At 47.8% G+C, this 20,348-nt stretch overlaps 1 protein-coding gene across 4 annotated transcripts in view; it reads right to left on the reverse strand.

Annotated features, from left to right (window-relative positions):
- Window positions 1-20,348, reverse strand: part of PPP2R2B (protein phosphatase 2 regulatory subunit Bbeta) — a gene marked incomplete at both ends in the record, with an annotated part of 481,997 nt that overhangs the window by 36,237 nt on the left and 425,412 nt on the right. For all 4 annotated transcript variants that reach the window (XM_084252163.1, XM_084252164.1, XM_084252162.1 and 1 more), the window contains one exon: window positions 18,532-18,696. In XM_084252163.1, the coding sequence (XP_084108289.1) occupies window positions 18,532-18,696 (165 nt within the window). The remainder of the gene's footprint in view (window positions 1-18,531; window positions 18,697-20,348) is intronic.

Here is a 20,348-nt window from a genome sequence, read left to right on the forward strand (position 1 = left end):
GGCTAACCATTCATGATGAAGTTGGGGGGTCAGTGGGTACCTCCTCTCTAGAAAGGGGGATCAGCATGAAGTGATAAAGACAATGTTGGGGGACCGTGGGGCATGAGGACTAGAGGCGGAGTGATCAGGTAGAAAAGCTGGGAGGTGAGCTTGTTGCTCAGGGAGCTGCAAACTGCGTTCAGTAGGCCTCAGAGGCTAGTACAGGAGAAGGTCATGGACACAGGAATCAGACATATTCAGCCTTAGGACCTGGTTCCACTATTTATAGGCTGAAATGTCTTTTGTCAATTTTCTATACCTAAGATTCAGCTTCATTACCCTGAAAGTAAAGCCATCAATTCCCATTTTACATGGCTATGAGAATCCAAGGAGATAAAAGCAGATAGGACATCGCATGCAGTGCCTGGCACGGGGTCAGGAGTCAACCAAGCCAAAACAATAGCATCAGTCCCATTCAGCCCAGCATGCACTGAGCGCCTGAAAGCATCAGGCGCTTGGACAGGTTCTGGGGTTGTCAGAATGAGCAAGCCAGATAAGGGCCAGGTTCCTTGGTACTTCCTTCCATAAAGCAAGGCCTACTTGCTTATCACTGGGGATTAATTGTTTTTCTTTTTTTTTAAAATATATTTAATAAATCATCCTTCCTTTTTGTGCAATGTATGATTTCCCTGTGAAATTCCCACCACCAATTCACCTGTGCACCATCACCATAGTTCATTCTGCTGTTCCACCCCTGTCCTGATCCCTCTCCCTCCGCCTCCCCTACAGAATGTCTCTGGTCTATGGTTGCCTGTTCCAGCAATTCCACTCCGAGGTAATTGTTTTTCTTTTCTTTTCTTTTTTTTTTTGTGGGACCCTCGCTGGTGGCCGGGGAACGAACCTGACCTGCGCTGCAGATGCTGCAGGCAGCCTCGCAGCTCAGCGCTCAACCGCTGCGCCACCAGGGGAGGCCCAGTAATTGTTTTTCATAAAGAGAAGTTGCTCACGTCCTCAGCGGTAAGAAGAATAACGTTTCCACCCCAAAGATGTCCACACCTTAATCCCCAGAACTGTTGATATGTTACATGGCAAAGGGAAATGAAGGATACTGTCACCTGACCTTAAATGGGGAGCTTATGCTGGGTAATCCGGATGAGATCACCTTAACAAGATTCCCTAACAGTGAAAGAGGCAGCAGGAGACTCAGTGTCTGAGTGACACGATGTGAGACTCACTGTCACTGCATGCTTTGAGGATGGAGGGGAGGGCCAGGAGCCAAGGACTGTGGCTGCCTCTAGAATCTGCAAATGGTTAAGAAATCAAATTCTCCACAGAGCCTCCAGAGAAGAACTCAGCCCTGTGGAAACCTGGATTTTAGCCCAGACATGTTTTGAACTCCTGACCTCCAGAACAAGATAATAATTTTGTATTGTTCAGTTTCTGGAGTTTTGTTACAGTGGCAACAGGAAGCCAATGCCCCTCTTTCCTCACATTGTTAACAAAGGGAGGGGACCGAGTTTATGAGTTCTCCCCCAATCTGGGAAGGTGCTCCTATTTCCCTGGGCCCTAGGGGAACCCCTATCTTCTTCCAGGTTCTCTGAAGGGCTCTCTCCTTTGCAGCATCTGCTCCTCCGTATGGGCCCAGAAGGTAGGCTAGAGTGAGATGCTTCTGGATGCAGCTGAGCCAGGTTCACTGCTTCCCAGGGAGCTGGTGAACCAGCTCAGCTCAACCACCTTCCTCTCCCAGTGTTCCTGCTGCTCCCGCTGCTCACCCACAGACTGACACAGCCTGGAGAAATAAGAACACAGCATTTGCAAAGACACAGCAAGCCAAACTGCTCTGAGACGACCAGGTCTTAGCAGCAGCACATGAGATCACATGTGATCTTGCTGTGGGCTGGATGACTCTTCCAAAGCAGCACCACTTTCCTGCTCCAACATCTACAGTGACTCTCCATAGCCATCAGCAAACAGTCCTACCCTTTTGGCCTGGCATTCAGCGCCCCTCCTATTGGGCCCTAGATTAACTCTCCAACAGAAGCAGCACTTCTCTCCTGCTCAAATACTCTGTTGCAGTCTTAAGTGGTCTATTCATTTGTACCACTCTGACCTCCTGGGGTCAGGCAGGTGGGGAAATAGATGGAGCATGTAAAGGTAGACAATAGGGAGTGGTAGGGATTATGGCAAACTAGGTTGTTCACACCCTATAAAGATAGGGGGTAAGTTTCACTCAGACCTAGCTCATTGCTGCCAGGCAGAAATGTGGCTCCTGGTATAGGAGTAATGCCAAAAATTTTCTGAGGAATCCTGATGCTTCCATGTTATTAATTTTGAGTGTATGGTCCAACACATTTTGTCTGTAAGCCATGTGGGCTGTAGCTTGTGACCTCTGATTTATGGAGCACTCGGCATATGCTTGGTCACGATCCACGCTCATTCCCCACCTGGCTGAGTTTCGGCTGTCATAACAAAATGCCATAGACTGAGTTCTCACAATTTTAGAGGCTAGAAATCTGAGATTAGGGTGCAAGCCTGGTGAGGACCCTCCTGTGGGATGCAGATGGCCATTCTTGTATCCCCATGGCAAGAGGGCAAGGGAGCTCTCTAGGGCTTTGTTTATAAGGACACTAATCTCATTCACAGGGCTCCCCCTCAGGACCCAATTACCTCCAAGGGCACCACCTCCTAATGCCATTATATTGGGAATTAGGATTCAACGTATAAATTCAGGGGAACACAGATGTTCAGTCCAGAATGACACCTATCTCTGTTCCCTTGTTTCTTTGACCCCTAGTCAACCTTTGAGGCAAACTTTCTCTTCTGGGAAGTCTCTGAGCATGCTAGCCCCCAACAGCCTTTCTTTCCTCTCACTGGTTAATCAGACTGCTCTTCGTACTTCTCCATTATTAATATAAATTTTAACATATATTAATAATAACATTAAGATATTAATTATATTAACATTGATATCATAATTACAATGTAATAAACATTATATATCTCTATATTGTATATCTCTATACCTATATATCTATATATTATATATAATATAAACATTATATATAATATAATAAATATTATATATCCAATAAATATTATATGTCTACATATCACTGGCCAGGTACTGCACAGGGCAGCAACATACCCATTTCACAGCTGGGGAAACAGAGGCTTAGGGACGGGGACTCAAAGGACTGCACGTGCCCGGAGCACAGCATTGTGAGGGCTCCTTGGCTGGCCTTAGGCCTTTAGGAAGGGCCTCAGTGGATGTCTGCCCTGGAGAGAGGGACATGAGACCTGGGTTTGGCTGAGCGCTTACCTGTCAGTCTGAGGGCTAGATTTGGGCTAACAGCCACAGACATGTTTATTAATTGGGAGCCTGTTTGTCCTTCCTTTGTGAGGAATAATCACTTATTAGCCAAGCGGGGCTGGTGTCTTTTTGAGAACTGTCATTCTGGAAAGATATGGATGGAAGGAGGCTCTGAGCGCGTTCCCTCTGGCAGGCAGCAGGGAGCAGCGGCTGCAGTCCAGACCAGATGATGAGTTGGCAGTGGGTGTCTCCACAGGCGCCTAATGAAGAAATCTGCTAGCAGCCGAGGTCCAGCTTTGTAAGCACTCCTGTTCAGTCTTTACTCCACCATAGCCCTCCCTCCTAAGGTGGGTGAATGGCAAAGCCGTCTATAGGCACAAAGGGTCTCTGCCCCCTACCGTGGAATTACACATTCAGTAGCCAATGGGGGCCAGGGCCTGACAGCAGAGTCCCCAGGCGCTGAGCCCCACAATACATCAGAGATACAACTTCTTGTCTCCTGTATGTGCTCTCTCTCTCTCTCTCTCTCTCTCTCTCCCCCTTCACAGTGGGGGGGACCCCCTCATTTGTTCCCAACTGGAAACTTCACACAGATGCTCCAAGGGAAGGGGGAGCTCCCTGGCAAACCTCTGGCCAGGAGCAATAGGTTGGGAGTGTGGCCATGATTAGGGGTGATTGCTGGGAAGCGGTTGTCAGGACACTGCAGAAGCCAGGGCTGCACTCCCCAGATGTCCCCATTTCCATAATGACTGCAATGAGAGGCACAAGCACGGAAAGGGGGAGAGGAGCAGATCCCTGCTGACAACAATCTTGAGTAGAGCAAGGCAAGGCTTCCCTACTGAGCAGGAGTTTCTGTCCCTGCACTGGCCAAACACTGCTTGGAGGGGCCCCTGAGGTGCTGCTCACTTTCAAGGCTCTGCTGCCAGGCCTCTGGCTCCTAACCCATTGACAGTCAGACTGATCTTGCTACAGTGAGACGTAATAGCCAGTGTGTTGGAGTAGCTGGGTAAAAGCCTTCCAGCTGCCAGGCACCATCAGGCACTGGCCTAGGAACACTTCTATACTGAGTTAACTCCCTAGGGGTGGGTGACCAGGCCCTGCACTAATACAAATTTGCACGAGAAGATTCTCAATAAACAGGGAATGAAAATGCTACCCATAGAGCTTCAGGGACACTGGGGATGATGTTGCTGGCATCACAGTTCATCTCACAGTCTAACGTGGTATTCAGCATACACACTTTTTACTTAGCATTTTTCTCTCTTCAATTTTGGAAATCTAAATTCTGCTTTCAATTTCAACTGAACTTTATAAGAGGAACACTCCACAATTTCCCAGCCTCCTGTCCACCATGATAAGTTGAGGAGGCAGTACCCGTGCCTCACAAGTCTGCCTGGCCTGCTGCGGCCAGCACCGCACCTGGCGAACACCACCGATGGATTCCTTGTTTGGCTTGATCTCACCAACTTTTCCCAAAACTTGACAAGTGCCCTTTCCTCTAACCTAACTCTTTAATGACAATTTCACTACATTATGGAATTTTCAAATGACACCAACATTTCAGGATAAACTAGTCAACCCCAAGATTAAGGCAACTGGTCTGAGATAATCCTGGTTAGACCCTTACGTTCAGTGAAAGACAAAAGAAGGTAAAAGCAAGTGTCATTATCAGCTTTGTGGGGCTGAGCACTCCCCTGCCCGCTGACACCCCTGGGATGTGGTTGGTGGTGCTGGGATGCTGCAGGTACTTTAAGTCAGCAGAGAAAGGGTCTGGCCCTTATGGCACTACGAGCTGCTGGAGTGGAGGGCAGGACACTCAGTGACTCATGCCCACTGAGCTGTCAAAATAGAAGCTGTCAAAATAGCCCCCACACCAGGGGCTTGAACTAGCTAATACATTTACACATGGGTCAGTGACACACCTATGAGAGCCCCTTGCCGTCTGTATTTTCTGATGTTGGGAAAGTATTGATGGCAACCACATTCACTATAAAAAAAAAATAAAACAAATCTGAAACAAACCTACCATCTTCCTTGGTGTATGAGACTTATCTTTTCTGGCCCTTGATTTCCATAAGCTGGAAAAATGAGGAAATGCTTTCAACTCATTGGGGTTGTGAAATATCAGTTAAGAAAAAGAATGAGAAGGGACTGTGTGAAGGGCAATCTGCTAAACAGCAAAAGATGTCAACGTAAGCATTTTATGCCTTTGTAAACATGAATCTTTTGAGTCCACAGAATTTGTGTTTTCTTCCCAAACTGTCATTTCCCTAGACGTTGCCAACTTACTCAGGGTTCAACTAGGCATGCGCTCAGACTGAAAAGCTGGAAGTCATTCTTGATTTTCTCCTTCAGTTTATTCAGTTAAATAAGTTAATATGCTTGGGAACAGTGCAGTGGCCCAAGACAAATCCTCAAAAGACCAAACCAACCCAAACACCATACTCTAGGGAACGCCGAGTCAGCTACTCTGGGTGTGGGGAAAGAGAAGCCCCAGATGTCAGCCGATCACACTGCACGCCCACCGCTGTTCTCCAAAGCATTTGCTGAGCGACTCCACTGTGCTATGTGTAGACGGGAATCATGAAGAGCCCTAGTAGTAGTGGAGGAACCATTCCGTGGTAGAGACAGAACTGGAAACAGATAATTTCAACCATAGTATTAGGTGTTCTGATGGAGGCGCCCAGTGCTATGAGGGGGTCCAGGAAGACTTCCTGGAGGAGATGCACCTAAACTGAACCTTGGGAAGTGTGGTGGGTGGAATCTTGGCTCCTCAGGAGGTCCATGTCCTCACCCCAGAGCCTGTGACAGTGTTAAGCAGATGGAACCAAGGTTGCTCATCAGCTAGCATTAAATTGAGGAGGTTATTTTGGCTGATGTGGGTGGGCCTGATGGAATCACAAGGGTGCTTACAGGTGGCGAGGGAGGCAGGAGAGGACAGTCACAGGGGTGGGATGTGGGAGGGACTTGTCCTCCCATTTTTGCTGGTTTGGAGATGAAGAAAGGGGCCTAAATCAAGGAATGCAGGCTGGAAAAAGCAAGGATGCGGATTCTCCACTACAGCTTCCAAGAGGGGATACAGCTCTGCCAACACCTAGACTTTAGCCATCAGACTCGGGCCAGAGTTGAGACACACAGAACTTTTCATTTATAAGATGACGTGTCATTTTCAGTCACTGAGTTTGAGGTATTCATTACTGCAGTCGCAGGAAAGCTATACAAAGAGGGGATGAACTTTCTGATTCCATGCCTGTGGGAGGGCTGGGATGCTGATCTATCTATCTGGTCCTGGCAGAGCCTGCCCAGGGCCCCTCCCTGGGGAAAATACCCCCAGGATTCTCTTGAACCTCAGCTTCAGGTTGCTTGCCTGATGGCTGTGACTGCTTTTCCAGTGTCACAGATAATGGTGACAGGCGAATGACCTTGAGATGTCCCAGAGACACCCATAACCTCACAGCAACTGCCCTGCTCCAGGGCTCTCTGGGACTGCAGCCTGTGCCTGGGCCAGTTTTGGCTTTCACTGCCTTCATGCAAACCCCTGTGGGGGATAGGGCAGGACCCCAACTGCTAATGAATGATACCCGCCTCCCAAATTAATAAGCCTTCCAGTTCTTGGGAAAAGCCACTCAACTAGAGTCTCCGGGATGACTAATTGACAGAACTGGTTAAATTAATCAAACATGGAAATGAGGGTGGAGGAAGGGATTCTATTTTTACTCTATGGCTTGGGTCTTTCCAGCTCTGCTGTTAATTGCTGCTATGCTTGAATGGGGTAGACATTGGATGGGGGGTGGGGGGGTTAGTGAATTCTGCTCCTTGTAGCAAGTCTCTGGCTTTTCTCCAGGAGGGGGGAGGGGCGTCTGGGCTGCTTGTAATCCTGTCATCAGGCAAAAGCATTTTAATGAAGGGCCTTGTCTTTTTAACCCTACCAAGCTCCCCTGAAATAAACACTGTTAATTATGCCCCTGATCAATAGTGAACCCCTTTTGGAAGCTGTGTGAAACCTCAGAGGTTTGAAGATTCATTGCAGCTCTAGTCTCAGCTGACGTGTTTGGACACATCCATCTGAGACCTGGGGACCGAGCTGCAGGTCTATTAAGGGATCTATCTAGTGGCTGATAGAACCAGAACACCCAATCATATATATATATATATTTTTAAGATTTATTTATTTATCTATACAAGCACTGGGTACAGTCAGAAGCGCGGGAGGGTGAGAGAATTCACCAGAGCCAGAGCGGAGAGCAGAACAGGCAGACTGATGAAGTACACTGCTGAGGGGAGCAGCGGGCGTTGCAGGAGAGGTCTGCGCACCATGTGGGACCCAAGCTGGTGGCCAGGGATCGAACTGGCGCTGCAGAGGCTGCAGGCAGCTTTGCAACCCAGCGCTCAACCGCTGCGCCACCAGGGAGGCCCTCGCAATCATATTTGTAGATGAGGAGGAAGAACAAGACAGTCAATTTCACGATCTGTGCAAGGGCAGAGTTAGTTCTGCTGTTGGGGACTGCTGGGCCGGGGGGCCAGCTGATGGGTTTATAGAAAATGACCCTTTTGATGTTAGCAATGAGTCCTAAAATGATCATTCTGGATGTTAGAAAAAGACTGCTCTGCTGCAAATACCCAGGAGAAGGATGAATCCTCCTGGGACAGATCTGGGTTCAAATCCTGGCCCCTGCCTATGGTGTCAGCCAAATTTCTTCACCTCATCACCTCCTCAGCCTTCATGGGCAGTTGGAGGTTTCAATGAGCTATAGAAGCACCCCTCCTCTGCACACATCTTCGGGGAAAAATGGAATTTCTGATTGGGGCTGTTAGGTTGGGTATCAGACTTGGCCCTTGTGCACTGGCGCTCAGGCCGTCTTCCTGATGGCTACACTATTCATGAAAACATCCCAGACTTCCAGCCCTCTCGTGCTTAAACCTTCCACCACAACAGAGAAAGGGAGAGCATCATCCCACCAGCCCACAACAGGCACATCTAAGCTCCGTGGTCAGATTTACTTTGATTAACAGGTTAATAGCCAAGGATTTCCATGTGCCAGGTCCCACGATCCCATCTTGGCTCTCAATTTCCTTGACTTCTCAGAAGCCTTTGATATAATTATTCTAATATCTTTCTAAGCCACTCTCTCCTCTTGGTTTATATACACCTCCCCTATCCTTTGGGTGTTTTATTTTTACCTCCCTGGCAGCTCCTACTCAGTCTCTGGTGAGAGGCTGTTGTCCCCTCTCCCCTCCATGGGTAAGTCACTGGCAAGCCCTCAGCCTCCATCCGAGACTCTGCTCCTCTCCGTCTATACCCTTTCCCCTAAGTGACTGCAGTCACGCCCTTGGCTTTAGATACATGCTCATTGCTCCTGCATTTCTATGTCCAGCCCAGACCTCACCACTGACTTCCAGACTCAGGTGTCCAATTGTTATCAGCCTTGGATGTATCATAACATCTCAAGCTGGACCCATCTCAAACACATGCCTTCCCACACCAATCTGGTCCTTCCTAAGTCTCCTCACCTCCGTGTATGTAACCGCTATACCTTCTGTCTTCACTTCTGAAGACCCAGATGTGAGAGTTATTTTCCATTCCTACCTTTCCTCCACCTCTCTGCTTCCAACCTCTCAACAAGTCCTCTCAGCCTTCCCTCCTCAGCACATTCTGCATCGGTCCAAGTATTGCCTGTTTATTGCCCCCACATTGGTCAGAACCACTAGTGTCTCTTCTCCAGAGCTTGGCCGGTGCCACCTCCTTCCCTGTTTGGGACCATCACCTGGCTGCCATCTCATGGGCTGGACCCCAGGTGCTCTGCCCTGCTGGGGATACCAGCCTGTGAGCCCACCTTCTGACTCATCATCCATGCTAGCCCCAGGCCCCAGCCTCCAGCACTGTCTTTCCCATTCTTTGAACAGACAGGTTGTTCCATGTTAAGCCTTTATACTTAGATGTTACCTTTCTGGCTCCTTTTGAAAATTCAGATCTCAGTTCAAAGGATTTCCCTGACCACGCTGTGGAAATCGCTCCATCCTGGCTACTCTTTAATCCTGTTTAATGTTCTTTTAGATTTTCTTACTGCCTGAAGTTTTCTTGATCACTTGGACAGCTGGTTCTGGAATAACACTGTACTGTTCAATGGCATTTTGTGTTATAACACCGAGGAGAGAAAAACAGTCCTAGCAGGTGGTGAATGAAAGGATATTATTTGAAGATTTGCTGGACTTCTGCATCGTTTGGCTTAAAGTCACAGAACCCATCAATGACATTAAAAGAGGACTTCCTATTTATGTTTTCTCTTTTCCCTCCTTGCTAGAAAATGTAAGCTCCTTGAAGACAGAAAGAACGAGTTGCTGTTTGATGTATCTTAGTGGGATAAGTGATTTCTGGTGTCCCGGTCAAACCCCAGCCCTGCCACTGGGCTGGTTTTCTCACCCATAGAGGTGATGAAGAAAGTAGTATGTACCTCACAGGGTTGTCAGGAGGATTGAATGAGCCCACAGCTGGGCGTACTTCTGAAGTGAACGAAATACAGAGACTGCTGTGCTTATGCTGTTGATCTAGCTGCATCTACAGCTATTGTTGCTGCTGTCGCTACTCTTAAAAGACAGGGTCATCATCACAGCCACCACAAGCCCTGAGTGCACATGTGCCAGGTGCTGTGCTAGGCCTTCATGGGATTGCTCTTTTAATCCTCCAAGTAGCCCACCCAGTCGGCCTGGCTACTGCTCATGCTTTACATGAGTCATGAGGGGTTACATAACCTCTTCAAGAGACCCAGTTAGGCTGTGGACACAGAATGACAGGGGACACTGTGTTGCTTTTCCTCCCCAACCCAGGTCCCACCTCTGAGCTCACTGCTGCCAGCGTAGTTTGAAAGATGGGAAGAAACCAAGCAAACGTGTCCCAGCCATGCCCGCAGGGAGGGCTCCAGCACAAATGCTTGTGTCCCCTCGGATTCCGACACTGAAACTGAGTCCCTAACGGATGGAAGTAGGAGGCAGGGCTTTGGGGGAGGTGATTTGGCCACCAAGAGAGAAATTTCGGGAATGGAATCAGGGCCTTTATAAGGGTACCCCAGAGAGCACCCTCCTCCTTCCCTTGCACAGCCTGAGGACACAGACAGAAAACATCTGTGAACTAGGAAGCGTGTTTTCACCTGTAGGGTAAGTGAATTGGTTGGTCTTCTACGCCCTGGCCTCTGTGGCTATCACCTGTGGCCTTGATTGTGCTAACGGAGGAGACGCTTGGGAGCACGGGCTCCGGGTATGCCTGATGGTGGACACCTGGAGTATGGTGTGCGCATGCATAAGGTTGCACACCTGAGCCGGGAGCCCCGGATATAAGGGTGGCGTCACTCAGAGAAGACAGCTACAGGAGAAGGGCGATGTGGGGACGGCTGTGGGAGGACGAGCGATGGCTACGAGAGGAAGAGACCACTAGAGAACGCCAGAGAGAGCCCAAAGAGAAAGAGGGAAGATTTCATGGGGGTGCTGGGAGGCCTGCCAGCCTCCAGGCCCCCTGGCCTCCCTGCCTTGCCAGCTTGCGGGCTTGCCCCACAATTGATGTAGACAGAGCATTAAAACCTGGAAAAACTACTGAGGGCTTCAGGACTCTCCTGTATCTGTCTGCCCGAACAGATAGAGCAGCTGCCCCGTGCTTGCTGGCTCTGCACCCCAGACACTAAATCTGCCGGCGCCGGATGTTGGACTTCCACCCTCCAGAACGGCGAGGAGTACCTGCCTATTATTTAAGTCACCCAGTCTGTGCAATTTTCGCAGGGCAGCCTGAATAGACTAAGGCAAGGACCATCCTGATAGGCACCCACTGCCTGGCCTGCCCTCGCTCCCCAGGACTGCTGTCAAGGGCGCCTGTGCGTCACCATCTCTCCATTGTCAGCGAAGGCACCGGCGGGCTCTCCGCTCACCAACTTTCTCCAAATTACAGAAGTGAAACCACGGCTGGACACCAGAGAGCTACTTGGTTTACTGCCCTGACATCATCCTTCCACATGGTCCCTGCTGCCGTTGTCTGTTGCATGGGGGCTGCTTTCACAGTTACAGGCACTCCCCCACCCCCAAGCTTACCTGTGACCACAGGTGGTTGGCAAGTGCAATCCCTGCAACCCTCACGGCACCTTCTCCTTGCACATCCCCACTTATGGATTTTACCTGCTGATTTCCTTTTATGCTGTTAAAATACACTACTTATTTGGGGCCATTCTCTGTCAGGAGTGGCTCCTGAGTAGGAATGGGCTCCTCAGCATGTCACAGCCTTTAAAATCAATTAACACCACGCTCAGAGAGAAATGATATTTCCACACCACAGGAGAGGATCCAGCATAAGCAACGCATAGGTGACTGGGGTGAGGGAGGGTTGGCTCTCCACGCTCAGGTTGGCACCACTCCAGCCCTTTGCTTCCCTACCACCTTCCTTGGCCAGAGCACACGCTGCATGCTCAGGATGGGTCAGGGCCTCATGTCTGTGCTGGTTCAGGCTGCCTGTATGAATGAGCCTGGGGTCCACGCCTGCAGCTGCCAGCTCCAGGGCCTGTGATGGAAGTGACTGGAAATCTGTTCTGGGCTGAATGGCTCACCACCCCCTTCATATGAACCCCTAACCCCCACCTCAGAACGTGACTATTTGCCCATAGTCTTTAAAGAGATAATTACATGGAAATGAGGTCATTTGAATGCCCCTGAATTCACCAAGACTGGCGTCCTGAAGGAGTTCTGGACACAGACAGCTATAATGGGAAGGTGCTGTGAAGACCCACAAGAGGAAGGCCACCAGCAGGCCAAAGAGGGGGGCCTGAAGCAGATATTTCCCTCACTGCCCTCAGCAGGAGCGCGCCTGACACCTCAAACCTCTGGTTTGTAACCTCCAGAAGCGTGAGAAATAAGGTTCTGTTTTTTAAACCACCCGGTCTATGGTACTTTGTTAGAACAACTCTAGTAAACGAATACACCCTCTCTCATGTCTTTCCCCATCTGCTCCTTCCAGCACAGATACCCCGTGAAGTAAGATATTGTCCCCGTCCTTATGGAAATTACATTCTAGTTGGAGAGATAGGAAAAAACCCAAACACCTATAGATGAGTGCCATGAAAGAAATAAAATTGGGTGATGAGACAGAAATAGGGTGCAGAAGGTGTGAATAGAGAAGTCCTTTCTGAGGAAGTGACATTTTCCCAGAGAACTAAAAAAGGACCCGTCCAGACAAGTAGGGGCATGGAGAGCATTCCAGACAGAGGAAGCATCTGTGCAAAGGCCCTGAGGCAGGTAGAGGGTAGCGTGTTGGAAGTGAAGGAAGCAGGTCAGTGTGGCCAGATCCCAGGGAGCTGAGGTTGGAGAGGTGAGCAGGGACCAGATTCAAACAGGATGTTCAGGCAGTTCAGATTTAATTTCTCATTCATTTCCTAGTTTGGCCCTTACCACGCCTGGCCAGTTTCTTCACTCAACTCTCCAATCTCATGCACAGAGAGGGAAAAGTGTGATTTGGACCCGCCAATTGCTGCTGTCATCAGCAGCACCTATTGTCTCAGGCATGAGAATCTCAAACTGCAAGCACAACCCTTGTTACTACCGCCAGAAGCAATAGAAAAAAAACCAGAGATGAGGGAGAGAATCATCCCTTCCAACCCCTGCTGAGCATGCAGAGTGAGGGACATATGGAAATTAATATATGCAGCTCCGATAACACGGATCTCCTCGGCATTTTGATTAAACGCCGACGGTTATTAAATATCCTCCTTCTCAGAGCTCCTCTCCGAAAGCCAATGTTGCTTTTCATTTTGAACTCTGATGAACTGTCTCAATTCCATTCACACACCTCGGCTGAACCGTGCTCGACCAAGGGCTGGTATTTGAGGAGGATGGAGAAAATCAATATGAAATGTCAGGAGAGAGGTCAGATTGAACTTGTTTTCTCAACTGGCAGGAGCTGCCCCCCTTCCCCCAACCAGCCACCCGCGAAGCTGAACAAAGGGAGATGTGCTCTCAGAAGGTCGGCACTTTGGAAGAGTCAGGAAAATGAATTTTGTTAGTTTCTTAATTAGATTAGGAGGTTGGCGGCTGGCAACTCAGCAACTGCTGGTGTCGGGATGGGCCTGCAGGCCACTAGCTAGCTCCCGGACCTCCCCAGGGACTGTCTCACCCCAGTCCCCCAGCTGAGAAGGAACCAGCCTGAAGGGGGAGCTCCCTCTGGGGGGCCCTGCATGTGCAGCTCAGCAGGTTGTCTGTCTGTGTGGGTTCCAGGTCACACCCCTGTTTTCTCCTCAGGTAACTTCTCAGTTGCTAAGTCTCAGCTCAGTGGTTGTTGAGGGGTGGGTGGGGGTGTGGGGTGTGGGTGTGTCTACACACACACTCTCCCAGCACCGCCAGCCTCTCTTCCTTAATGCTTCTTATGTTTGTAGAGTCCTGTCTGTCTGGTCAATGGGACTGAGTCCTGTGTGCCCACATATTTGATAAAGCCATATTCTCAGTGCTTCTGTGAGGGTGTTTTAGGCGAAGTTAACATTTAAATCGATAGACTGAGGACAGCAGGCTGTTCTCCCGAATGTGGGTGGGCCTCAGTTGAAGACTGGATGAGAACAAGATGGCAGACCCACCTCCAAATAAAAGGGAATTCCTTTACCTCTACCTCTACCTGACTCCAAATAGCTGGGACCTTGATATTTTCCTACCTTTGCACTAAAACAGAAGAAACACTGGTTCTACCTGGATTTTTGACTTGGAGGGGAACTGAGTCCTTGGCTTCTGGGATGTCCTACAAATCTTGGACTTAACTATGTGAGTCAATTCCTTGGGATCTCCTATCCTCTCTCTCTCTCTCTCCCTATATCGCTGAATCTCCTATGTGTGCTGGTTCTCTGGAGAACCCCCACTAATACAGAGTGAGCTATAAGAGGGAGGAAACCAGGTCTGGTTTTGTTTACCATCCCCAGAATCTGGTACAGCACCTGACATATAGTTTGTGCTCAACCAATAGTAATTAAAGAAATGAAAAAGAGCTTTGTAATCGAAAAAGGGTTTGGATGTCAAGCTCTTGTGGGACTGGGAGGGGCATTTCAGGAGGAATGGTTGTGATAAGTGAAGCTGCCACTTAGCACCTCCTGTCCCTGGCAGAGTGTTTGGCTCCCGCACACCTCATGTCATTTCCTTCCAGTGAACTACCAGCCTCTGAGATCATCATTTATTTTTACATTCAAACAAGGAACTTGGGGCTCAGAGGGATTAAATTACCTGCCTGAGGTCACAAAGCTGCTGAGAGCCAGATGTTAGTTGTAATTCTGAAGTGTCTACCCTGAACCATTCTAATTCTGGAAGTTTCTAAGGCCTTGTCTTTTTCCCATCCTGAGTCCAGGATTCATCAAACCTCCCAGTCAATTTAGTCCTCAACACCCATATTGTGCAGGTCTGTTTGTCTCCATGACTGGGCTGGTGTCAGCTGCACTGGGTTGTGAGGACATGTGGCTTTTTGGGTCATCTTGGGCATTCTCTCGACCAGAGGTCCTTGGGGCCTGCTTCCGCCTTCACTCACCAGAGGGGCCCTGCCTCCAGAGACAGTTCATGTCACCCTCACACAACATGCCTCTGGCGTCACTCTCCCCATGCCACATGCCATTTATGTCGACCCTGAGGTATAGATTTATTTATTAAATATTCATTGAGAGCCTAGTTATGTGTCAGGCCTTGACAACATGAGGTAAGCAAAATAAATTCAGTGCTTATTGTCAGAGGGTCTGTGATTCAGGGGAAGCATACTCACTGAACAACTGATATCACATCCATGTGTGATGAATGCCAGCCTCCAGTATCTTCTATAGCACTCAGTTATTTTAAAAGAAAATGTTCCTTTCCCCCTTCTGTTTTCACTTTATAGCCACTATTTATCTTGGTTATGAATTTCCCTTGTATTGAGACTAAAGCAAACCTAATTCTCCTTTCTTCCCAACGCCACTGTGCTAATCTTGCCTAAGACATAAACCCCATAACAGTTCTCCAGCCAGCTGATCTCTCTCCACATGCTTGGAACTGTGTGTGTCACATGGGGCCGCATGTCTGTACCCCTAAAGGTCAAGAAAGAAGCAGACAGACGACCCCTGGCCAGATGGGAAGCCATAGGAGAAATGCTGCATTTTGGGGGACTACCAAATTTGCCTGAAATTTGGGGGTATGGCAGAAATGTAATCATTAAACTGAAAGCAGACATTTTATGGGTGTAAAATGTAAAATTCCTGGGAAATTTAACATGGGAAAATAAGACTTTCAAAAAATCCGTTGTGATCAGCAGCTCTCTCGGGGTCTCTGGCCTGTGCCAGACATGTGCTATTTTATCTTTGCTGAGAAACTGGGCTGTGTCTCAGTGCTCTTCCTCTAGGGCATGAGGCTCCTGCCTGGCCCTGGGAGTGTGGTGCTTGGTGGGAAAGTTTAAGAAGGATCAGTTACCACAGGATCCAGACTTTGGGTTTAGAGGTGGTGCTCAAAGAATGAATGAATAAATGATAACACAATAAATACAAGGGCTCCTAAACTTTTGACTCCTCTGCTCATCAAGGACCTCCTGTGAGCCATCCTCTCCATTTGACAGCCTTAATATTTTCCTTTCACCCACATCCAACACCTTTTGCTAAGACTTTTTAAAGGTTCCTGTGACTTCCTAACTGGAGATTTTTGCCCATTAAGGTGTGCTGCCAACCTCTCTCTGGAGTTCCCACGTAACCCCTAATTATCTCCACTACTCACTTGAGTATTAAAACATGCACTGCCTTCTACATTGTTCCTGAAATGTTTCCTGGGTACAGCTAGGCTCTCAGCCAACTTTCATATTCCTTGAGTGTAGTAGGTGGGTCTTACCTTTCTATTGTACACCTCAGGGTTGTGAACAGTAATAGATATACCGCAGATGCAAAAAAAAAAAAAAATTACGTGCAAGGACTGACAAAAGAATTTTATCTAAATCTTTGTCTCTTAACCAGGCACAATTTATCCCCTGGGGGTATTTCACAATGTCTGGAGACATTTTTGGTTGTCACACTGGCCTTTGCTATTTGCATCTACTGGGTAGAGGCCAGAAATGCTGCTAAACACCTCACAATTCATAGGCAGCCTCCTGCCCCCAAGAAAGAAATGTGTGACTAAACTTTAATAATGCTACTTTTAAGAAATCCTTGTCCAGACCCTCCCTGGTGGTGCAAGGGGTTAAGCACCTCACTATGAAGCAATCCACAGCCTCTGCAGGATGAGTTCGATCCCTGGCGGGCCAGGGAGAAACCCACATGGTGAGGCAGACCTCTCCTGTCTTGCCCTCTGCTCCTCTCAGCAGTGTATTTCAGTCAGTCTGCCTGTTCTGTTCCCCGCTCTGTCTCTGGTGAATCCTCTCACTCCCCGTATCTCTGGCCTGTACCCCAGCTCTCGTATGCATAAATAAATAAATCTTAAAAAAAAAAAATCCTTGTCCACATTACGGTTTCTTCCTAACTTGTTTCTTGTCTCTTTAGTCTCCTGGTCAGAACCTGACCTCTCTGTCCTTTTTTTCCCCCAAGCAACTCCTCTAAAAACAAAAGAACTGAAAGTCTAGGTCAATACTCTTCAAAAGGATTTCAGCAATGACAGAAAAGTCCTAAATCTGCTCCACCCAGCAAGGTTGCTGTCAGTTATGCTTAGCTTGAAATGTGGATAATCTGAAATGAGATCTGCTGTAAGTGGAAGACTCACACCATGACTTAATAGGAAAAAATTAAGATATCTCATTAACAGTTCTTAACAGTTCTTGGTTTCCCTTGCTATCAGAAAATCTAGTGTTCTCATTTGGTAGATTACATTCAGGCTCTGAATATTTTTCCTATATAAATGAATGGCTATAGCATTTCAGAGCCCAAACATATACTTATCAAATCATACCGAATATGAAAGTTCTATTTTGGATATTGAGGGAGGCCTGTATCTCATCTGAAATCCATGACAAATCCATGAGGTGGATGTTGTTATTTTACCTATTTTACTCATGAGAAAGGTCAAGGAATATTAGAGTCAGGCAGCTAACAAAGGGTGAAGCTGGGTATGGAGCTGTGTCTGTGTGGCATCAAGCTGGGTCTGTGAGGCTGCGGGATCCCCATAATCTCCACCCACCACACTATACTCCCATCTCCCCCATGTAAGCCTTCTCATGCAAATGAGCAAAACAGCACAGATATTCGCCCTCACCTACCCACACATCAGCACCAAGAGACTTCATTTCATTCACCTCACACAGGAACTAAATTGGAAGCTAGGATGATGGTGGGAGACAAAAGGCTTCATTTCTGGCTTTCCACAGCAAAGTGTGGTGGCAAAAGGGCGCCCAGCAGAAGGTGCTGGTCAAACACAGCTCTCTTTGTGCCTGAACATCTTGGCAGCTGCACATTATTTAGCCTGACATTGGGACATGGATTATCTCTGCCTTCTAGGCACTTCTACTCTGGGGATCTGTTTCTTTTCTAGAAAGCCTTCCTGCTAGCTCCAGACAGGTCCTGTCTACCACCATACTGGCTGTGGAGTCAGTCTGCTGATGTCAGTCTTGGCCTTTGGCCTCTAAACACTCAGCACCACTAGCCTGGAAGCTACTTTGCTTTGTCAATGCTCTGAAAACTTTGTGTCCTCAGGGCCTGTAAGCCAGGCTGCACTTGACCCCTCCCCGTCCTCTGAAGCCTTCCCCTCGTGCTCACTGGAACCATGGGCTTCTAGAGTGCTGGTTTCCACACCATGACCTCTCTAGAGACCACAGACACTTATCCAAGCAGTGCTTACAGTTCCCTGTATTGTCTCCACGTCCTGCAGGTCTTGTTCACAGCAGCAGGTTCAGTGCGGGTCTGTCCTGCACCATCTGCCCCCTTCAGTTCCACATCACCAGGCTGGCCCAGGCCACTCCCACCCACTGCCCGGACTTCGCAGTCCCCCCGACTGGGCCTCCTTCCTCCTCAGGGTCGCTCTCCCCAAACAGCATGAGTGATCTTAAAACATAACTCAGATTGTGTCACAACATTACGTGACAGGACTTATTCATGTCTTATTCATCTCTGTATTCCACAGCCTTAAGCAAATGTTTGTGAAACTGAACATGAGGCTTCATCTCTACTGAAATACTGAGGGGGAGCTGATCGGGGTGAGTCTGACACCCATGATTTCTTTACTCCTGTTGTGTATAATGTGTGTAATGTGAACCCCGAGGCTGTCACCATCCCCTCCCGCATCCCCTCCCCCCCACCGTTACTCACACTTGGTGTGCCTGTCACACAGGGCCGACGCCCTCATGTCACACAGCCGGATTGTCCCTTTGCTGCTGCTGTACACGAAGGTGTTGCAGTGATGGGGGTGGAACTCGGCCGCGGTGATCACCTCTGTGAGCTCCTCCATGTTGGCTGGCTTAATGTCAACGATATCTGGCACAGACGAGTCAAGGAAGGGACGGAGAAGGCGACAGAAGGTGGGGGGACTAGCAATGGCTACTCACTTATGTTAGCACAATGTTAGCATTTAACACACATAGTGGATTCTTGTAACTCTGTGAGCAAATAGGCAGGTACTACTGGCCCCAGGTAGGGGAGGCCCAGGTTACCTGTGGAAGAGGCAGCATTTAGAATACAGCTCTCCCTCGCCCCTTGTCAACATGTCATCCTCCATAACACGCAGGAGATATCCCGTTTACGTCAGTTATCTGCACATACAATCATGCTAACACATGCCAAGTTGCAAAGACTCATCTCTCATTTTGCAGCAGTGATTAAGAAGCTGGTCCCAACTAAAGAATTCCATTTATTTGAATCCTTACCCAGAATCCTGAGCTGATAAGTAATACCTATGGTAGATTGTAAATTCACTTCATGAAATCCCAAGATCTTTAATAATATGTGATCATATTTATGATAACAATAATAGCCACTGCCATTTATTGAGCACTGACTGTAGGTCAGTCCCTGGGCAAGGCGTATCATGTATTTTATCTTACTTCATCTTTGTAACAGCTCTCTAACCAGCACTTTTCTTATCTCTATTTTCCAGGGGTGCAAGCAGAAGCTCAGAGTATGTAAAGCAACTTGCCCCAAGCCTCATGGCTGAAGCACTAGGATTTTGTCCCAAGCACAAAATGCATGCTCTCCAGTAATTATACAAAATTTCTCTTATTGAGGACATGCAGGATCTCAAGTCTCCATAATTTGTGATTTGCTTTAGAGCTTGTATTGGAAGGAAGTCATCCACTTGTATGTGGGACAGTCTTGTTTCTCAGTATTTTTCTCTGTGGTCAAAAAGCATGTGTGTTTTTAAACACCACATCCCTGCACAATGGAATGCAACATTTGTTCTGTAATCTGTTGACTCAATGGGCAAACACTTCCTGGGGTGTCTAGCCTGTGAGGGTGAGTGTGTTTAAGTTGGTTCCTGCAAACCCCAATCAAGAACTTGGGGGACCTGGATGCAGGTTGGGGGCAGAGCTATTGTCTGAGGACCCAGCAACTTCCTGCAAAGGAACAAGTCTGCGAAAGCTGGCCAGAATGAGTCTACTTTTTCTAGATTTTACTACTTTTGAGGGACCCTGGTGATTTTTGCCCCACTGCAAATTATCAGGCAATATTTTTTACTGAACATTATTTCTTTAGATCAATATAAAGAATACTCCCCTTGTCTAAGCAGTTACCTGATACTCATGAAATCAAGGGTTTAGTAAGCTACTTATATGTATAAAAATCTACATGAAAATAAATATAACAATGAAAATGCAATGACATAAATATGAAATAATAATTTCCATGAAATAATTTATATAAAATAAATATGTAACAATGTATTTATGCATGTTCCAGCAGTTTATGTATCCCATTTTGGAGAACATTGTATTAAATCAATAGCAATAACAATGCAGCCTATACTTTTAGGATGGGCTGTATGGAAGTCTTCTATGCTGTTCATTAAATTAATAGCACAGTCCTGTCACTAGAGTTTAGAGGAGGTTCAAGAAAATGCACTGATATTTTCAGTCACACAGGACTCAAAAGTAGTCATCTATTGTCACACCTCACCTATGCCCCTGCCTTAG

Source organism: Talpa europaea (assembly GCF_964194135.1).
Source record: "Talpa europaea genome assembly, chromosome: 13".
NCBI lineage: Eukaryota > Metazoa > Chordata > Mammalia > Eulipotyphla > Talpidae > Talpa > Talpa europaea.